This window comes from Anabas testudineus, chromosome 2, assembly GCF_900324465.2.
Source record: "Anabas testudineus chromosome 2, fAnaTes1.2, whole genome shotgun sequence".
In the NCBI taxonomy this organism is placed as follows: Eukaryota; Metazoa; Chordata; class Actinopteri; order Anabantiformes; family Anabantidae; genus Anabas; species Anabas testudineus.
In genome coordinates, this window is record NC_046611.1 from 29,317,048 (window position 1) to 29,324,639 (window position 7,592).

At 43.0% G+C, this 7,592-nt stretch overlaps 1 protein-coding gene across 1 annotated transcript in view; it reads right to left on the bottom strand.

Moving 5' to 3' along the window:
* plppr5b (phospholipid phosphatase related 5b) overlaps positions 1-1,710 on the bottom strand; it is a 68,586-nt gene extending 66,876 nt beyond the window's left edge. Inside the window, exon 1 of the mRNA XM_026363273.1 lies at positions 1,642-1,710. Within this exon, the coding sequence (XP_026219058.1) occupies positions 1,642-1,701 (60 nt within the window). The 5' untranslated portion in view covers positions 1,702-1,710. The remainder of the gene's footprint in view (positions 1-1,641) is intronic.
* Between the last annotated feature and the right edge of the window lie 5,882 nt (positions 1,711-7,592).

Below are 7,592 nucleotides of genomic sequence, written 5' to 3' on the forward strand. Positions count from 1 at the left end.
AAACTAATCATCAAATTCTAGACTTGTCACCGTGCAGCTTTCAGCAAGAGCTAAACATTATAGTAAACCACGTGTCTGTTCATTCGTCATTCAATGACTATACCTCAGAGTGGATTATTGCATTTACACCACTCCAAATATATGAGTTGTTTATTAAGAAATTATATTTTGACAACATGAAATATACAGGAAGGTCTCTGAGACCAACTTTCAGCAGCATGCAGCACATTTAGATGTACAGGTCACTATAGTGGATGTGTGCGCACCCACGTCGCCTTCTCATACTCTCCAAATTGTCTGCAGAGCTGTGTAGTCCACCCACCCACACAGACCTTTGAATCCAAACTACACCCACAGAGGAAAAGGCTCATTCTGAAAGCGATTCTGCACATGAGACAGCCGAGTTAGGAGGATGCTGATAGCGGAGACTGGATATGGAGAAGAAAAACACGGGGGGGGGCAGAAAGAAAAGGGTCTAAACACAGCTACCAGCAGTAAGGACGAGGAAGAGGAAGCCAAGTGAGAGGAGGCATGTAGACATTTATTTGGCTTCAGTGTAGTAAAATAACTTGTGGATCTGCTCTAGCAGTATCAACTTTTTAACTGGATCGGTGTGAATCAGTGGTTTCCATTTGGTTGTATTGATTTTCAGATACGTATCAATTAATCTCTACTCTTACTTTTCACTGAAGTTAAACTCTGCAGAGAGCTGTGCAGATAATGGGGCCTGACTGGCTCTGTGTGAAACCAGCGACTTGTGCACACTTCTGACCACCTGAGTTGTGTGTCTCGCCTGCTGTACCCTCCTGTGTCTTCTCTCAGACAGCAGAGGAGTTCATGTCTTAGCACTATGCATTAATAATGAGCTGTGTTCAAATGTAGAAAATGAAGAAGGAGGGACGTCTAAAAGGAAGGTTTTCATTTTCCAAATATTCTAAGGCAACACTTAAAACTGTTTGACTGAAGTCCTCAATACATCGTGTATTTAAAAGAAGGGGAATTTCATGACAATGCTTCAAATGAGCTCCTTCGTGGTTTATACCTTGCAGACTAAACAAGTCAGCGGGTCATTTGATCACAAGAGTATTTTGATCTGAGCTTCACCTTGCTGTTTGACTTTTTTCTGACCAGTTACCACTGGATAACGTGGAAAGGTAAAACTCTGTTAAGGTAAAAAAACACCTCAGGCTGAACCAGGTTCAGGGTGGGTGGCCATCTGCCTCGACCAGTTGATGGGAGATGAAAAAAAAAAAGAGCAAGCAGTAGGCAAAATGTCAACACCTGTAGCTTCACTACAGCTCTTTATCACACAGCATTCACCCACTTTTTAGTGATACAGAGGAATCTGATTCCACTTTATTTTGAGAGTTGTCACATTATACAAGATACTGACACCTCACTATAGTTTTTAAACCCTGGACCACATCTTTTGATTTACTAAGCTGCAGACATGCAATTCAGTTCTCTTGGCACTAGATGGTGACAGATTACTGATTTTATAAAAAGCACCTAAAGGGGGGGGGGAGTGCTTAGTCTGCAGGTAAAGAGTAGGAACAATGTAGATCTGTGTGGTGAAACCAAATTAAAGTTCAGAATGAATATGTCTATGTAATGATTGCTTCATAAGGATAAGGATCTTACCTCCCCAGCCAGTGAGGTGTACAGTTTCCTTTGCTCCTTTTTGAGCTGTTTAGAAGGCATGTTGGCTTGCTATCCTCAGACACAGGCACTGCAGAGAGAAAACAACTAATTAGTGTACAGAGAACGCGCAGAACATGATTCGTCAAAATAAAAAGTCTGCTAGTTTAATGTACTGTGCATATTTTGCTTTAGAATTATTAACAGTACAGAAACACAATCAGTTTAGAAATATATATAGTCATATGAAATCTACTTCAAACACTATTAGTAAAGCCTAAAAAGGACTAAATGCTGGCAATGAAGGACTAAGATGAGGCTAAACTTGAGTTTGATTTGGATAAAAAGTTAAAAACTAAAAGTGTGAGGTTGACTAGATATGACTAAAACTAACAATCAGAGCAAACTCAAACTTAATCAAGTGCAAATGTCAGCAGTGACCTCTGATTGTAGAGTAGTGAGTAGCAGCAGTGAATCTGTAAACTCTCATAGACAATAAGATCATATGTCACTGGAATTTACCTTGCAGAATCATCCAGACCTACATGTTGTGGATATGGTCTGCTTCAGTACCCTTTACAATGCTTCTCATTCATCCATTCAGACACACACCTGAGGGCAACCTGCGGTTCAGCGTCTTGCCCAAGGACACTTTGCCAAGTGGAGTTGGGAAGAGCTAGGGATCAAACCACACAACTGGAGGATGAACTCTTTACCTCGTGTGCCTCGGTCACCCCGTGGGAGAAACTCAAAAGTCTCTTATCTTAACTTCAATAACTAAATACCTAACTCGAACTCCTATCCTATATCTAACTCAAACCTAATGCTAACTTTAACCCTACAACCAAGTCTTAAGCCTCAAACAGCACTTCCAATTTGTCCGGCCAATTCTGTTCTCACAATAGGGGCTTCAAATTAAAAACATTCGGCACATCATGAGACACTCACACACACTCACACACACACATGCATGGTGTAAAGAACACAGCCCAGCACGCAGCAAGCTGAGAAGCAGCCTGCCTCCCCTCATTACACAGTAGCACATTAAACCACTGCGAGTCTATTCCAGGAGAGCTCTCTGAATATGTAACGCTAGTCAAACACTGCTGCACGTCTTTAACATCTAGTACCCATGTGGGCCTTTGCTGGAGGCGAACACAACGTACGAGCTGCTTTGTGACGCCACCTCTGGGGTGAAATCTGCAGCAAACACACATTCAACAGCTGTATCCTGTATCCTGTGAGTGTTTCACAGTGAGAAGCAGCTCGGAGATGATTCCTGTGCATTTTACCAGAATCCCTGCAGTCAACTGCCAAAGCTTCTCTTTCAGTATTATGATCTCATTCAATACTGTGACAGGCAACGTGCGTCAGTGTGCCGCAAACAAACTGCTTCACTGCTGCCCCCAAGTGGCCGAAAAAAATAACTGACTGTGTGTTTTTGAGGTTGCAGAGCTTTAAGGACAGAATTTACACCTGGCTCAGACCCTGTTTCTAAGTGATCCGGACCACCTTCAAATGAGTTCTGGCTGACCTGATCCTCCTCAGTCGCCATGGACGCTTGGCATCAGCGTGGGTTTCCTTCATTGTACAGACACAGAGGGGAGGGTGGATAAAGAAATAGGCGGCTTACATCAGTTTGTGTACAGAAGATACGGTTAACATGGGATAGAGTTCAGTCTGGGTCTTATACATCTTTACAACCAGATCTGACTGAGTCCGGTGTGTCAGGTGTCGCTTGAAGCTCCTGCGTTGCCTAAACAGCAACCACACATCTCCTGAAACAAACCCCAATTCTGACCACCGATCAGTGACCCACTGTTTCATCATGGTTTCAGATTTAACCCATCCATACAAAAACACTTGTGTGTCCTTAATGCATGCTCAGTGACAGGAGAATGAGCTGTGATGATATGGAAACAGGTGACTGTGAACCAGCTCACATACCTGGTTTGTGCACTTACACAGAACAGACTGTAGCTGTATGCAGCCTCACCTGGAACGCTTCTTATCCAAGCACGTATGCACAAGAGAGCACAGAGCTGTTGAACAAATTGTGTGTTTATCCATCCATCATTTCTCATCCCAGCATGCACTGGGTAAAGAGCTAAAGAGTACGTCCTCAGAGATTAATCAGCCACTTTGAAATAACATCTTTGATTCCTATGTTACTTTTAATCCAAAGTTAAAGGTGAGAAACAAACTGGATCACTAACTGCAGCGATATCTGTTTTAGAAAATGATTCTTCTAACAAGTTCAAGGTTGTTATAACGTCAGTGCTGCTGCAAAGATGTGCGTTCACTGTGTGAAGGGAAAAGAAGCAGAACCCTAACAGTAGAGGACTTTAGGACGCTCAAGAGGCCAATGAGACTTGGACAGTGGACTCATAGAGGTGTCTTCTAAGTTAGGGTTAGTTACGCTCTACTCACTCTTTACCGTACATGCTGTGTGTCTGTGCAGCTAGTTGACAGTCTATGTGTGTAGGCTGTGAAGAACTGTTCAGTGGGGGGGTGAACCGACACTGGTGGATGCTGTGAACAGTGTTCCTTTGAATATGTGCAGGAATCAAGAGACTCACAGCGCACATTCATCACGTCCCCTCCACTCTGTCCTGTGTGAGGATAACACAGGTGCCAAGTTCAGGGACTGAACCTGTCTCTGTGTAACCAGAGATGTGAGGTAAAGTAAGTTCAGAGCAGGAGTAAGTTTCATTGTTCGTGGTCAACGTCAGTGTCACAAGTGCAGCCAGATGATAGATAAGGTCTTTGTTTTTGAATGTTGCTTGTTGATTTTGATCTTGATAACCTCTCACACTGCTGCTGCTGCTGCTTCACAGTTCAAGGACACCCAGGGGGAGGAGAGCACCTCACCTACCTCGGACAGCTCCAGGAGTTAGTGCAGCCTGTCTGGAGTCTAACGCCGCAGGAGGCACACGTTTCATGGGCTGGCAGCAGCACAGTCCGCCGGGTGAAGCTGGCACTTCCCTCGGCTACAGCGGCTCCTGGTAGCTCCCTTCAGCGGCTCCTGGTAGCTCCCTTCAGCGGCTCCTCTCCTCACACTTCTCCGCATCTTCGTTGTTACCGGATCCTCAGTGGTGCAGACACGAGGATTCCGGCGCCAACACGCATGCGCTCCCTGTTGGACCGTGAATGCTGCCTTCAAGGAGTGTGGGAAATAGAACAAACCGGAGCCGAAATGAATCTAGTCTCCATTAGATACTAAAAACATGTAACAATTTTTAAGCATCAGCAGGTGAGAACTCGAGAGGAGTGTGTCAGTGCGGGAAAGTAACCTATATTTCAGTACAGTGTTTAGGTTTTTGTGGCCTACTGGTATTTTCATTTTATGTTACTTTTACTGTTTTCAGAGTTCAGAGAAAAAGATTATACCTTTTACTCTTAAGATCTATCAATGATATGAATGATTTATATGAGGCTATGTACACATTGGTACCATAAACAATATATATATAGAAGTTACCACCCTTTGTATCAGATCACACAGATTTTGCATGAGCAAACGTACTTGAATATGTGACATGCAACATATAACATGAAAAGTCAGACAGAGCTATTTGAGAAAAGAAGTCATTAAAATCTGAGAAAAGAGGGAAAAAATCAAGGCATCGCACATATGATGTCAGATGATGTCAGGCAGGGAAAACAACAGCTAATGACAGAAGCCCTGTGGGAGCTGTGAAGAAAACTTGCAAAGAGCAAAACAACAGTCAGTGACATCACCAACTATCTCCACGAAGCAGCAGGGGGGAAAGTATCGCAATCCACCATCTGAAGAAGAAGACACAGGGGCCAAATCACAAGATGCAGACCCCTTATTAACAGTAAGAATATGTAGGCCAGGTTGGAATCTAAAAGATGTTCAGGAACCAAGGTTCACCTCTCATGGAAAGGCCACAGTGTGGCACAGGAAACAATCTGCTCACGATCTAAACTCTGTGTGAAGGCTCAAGTTCTCTAATTGTTGAGGTGTAGAGAAACGCTTCACTTCATCAAAGGGAAAAAAAATGATGTTGGACTGAGCAAGTCAATCACCCGACCTTAACCCATCTGAGAAACCTCTGACTTTGCTAAAGAGGAGATTGAAAGAAGAACCCAATCCTAGCCTATGTTTTATTGACTTTAATTTAAAACTAGCTCCACCTATTATTAAGCTATACATAGCATCAAATGATAAAATCAATTCATATAAATTATCTTAAAACAAAATGTCTTCACTGTATAACAAAAACAAATGAATTATATTGTGTATTGTTATCTTGATACTTCCTGAGGGGACTGTGTGATCAGCTGATAAGCGATGACGTATAGATACCGCCTGTCAGTTGTCAGGCGGTATCTATACAGTGGTAAAAAATAGCTCTACACTTTACCAGCTGCACCACCAGTGACGCGTACACACCCATACATTAATATAACGTCATCATTCTGCATGAAATATTACTTTATTCTTTTCAACAGAAAAAAAAATTAACCAACACCGCGTGTTGGTAAATGAGATTAAAAATCAGTATTATTGTAAGTGTAAAATTAAACACACTTTCATTTTCTGACAGCGTGACAGATGTGTCAATACTTAGTCTTTACTGACATTTGACTTTCAAACACTTCAATATGTGACAAGACGTCTTTTGACTTGGAGATTTAGAGGTCTGAGCTCAGAGTGAATTGTGATACCAGTGTTACTCTCCGGCTGTATCTGTTCCAACAGCAGTAACTGGAGTCCTGTTCACACACACACACACACACACACACACACTCAGGTTGCTGTGCGTGTAGTGTGTCCACTCCTTGGCCATCAGTCGTGGAGCAGTGGGAAGAAACCTTGGCGAGCGGCTAATGTGTCAAAGCTGAGATGTTAAACATCACACTGTAACATAGGCTCCGTGATGACAGCTTGTCTCCGCACTGCAGCACGTGTGCTGTAAAGCTGACAGTTAGAAATATTAATCAGCTTACAACCATTCAATCAGCATATGGTAATCTCGAGCTGTTAACCTTGCCTAGTTTGAGGAGCTCTGTCTAAGATTTTAGGATGTATATATGTATATGTTAGTTATGCACTAATATCCTATGTTCTGCCTCTGTTCAGGTGGAAGATGATGAAGAGGTGTTTGCTCTGTCCTTTTCTGCCTCTAATATCTTAAAACAGAACCTTTATTCTAACCTCACAGGTGAGAGTGTGTTTGTGTGTGTGTGAGGGCAGGGCAATTATCATCACATAGAGAAAGGGGACTAAGCGCTGGTGCAGAAAAATCTGTTCTGAGACACATAAGTTGAGTGGGCAGTAACCAGGCTTCTACTACATGTTCCATGGCGGGGCCAAGTGGGTCCTCAGCAGATCACCGGCTGCTCTTTAAAAACCTGTCAGAATCTTACACCAGTATAATATCTTCATTGCATTGTTCAGATTTATATCTGGTCCATCATATGAGCTACATCACGTAGTGCATGAAGCTTCTTTTAACATGGCTCTCGCTGCCCTTGCTGGTCGCGGCTACTGGTCTGATTGTGTAGTTTTTACTGCACCTCAGCAAGCACAGAAATAAAACAGCTGATGGTTTGGTGGTACAGCATGCGGTCGTGACGAAGGCCTGCGAATATGGGAGCGTGTCAAAAGGATTTCATGACACCTACGCACCAACGTGTGCCAAATGCACCGACAGGATGTAATGTGAAAAATGTGTTAACCTGACTTGCTGCAGAGTCATTCTGCTATTTGGATCAAAGTGCAGCATTTGCTTCCTTACAAGACCTCAGGGTGGGATGGTGGGACGGCCCACCCCTGATCAGAGAGCTACTTTATTTGATACCACTGATATAACCTACTCACTTTTGAAACCTTCATTGAAATGAATAGAATAAAAAGTGGTTTTGTTTAGCGAGACACTTTAGTTAAATACAGAGATGTTGAGAGGGTCACCTTTGATTCGTCT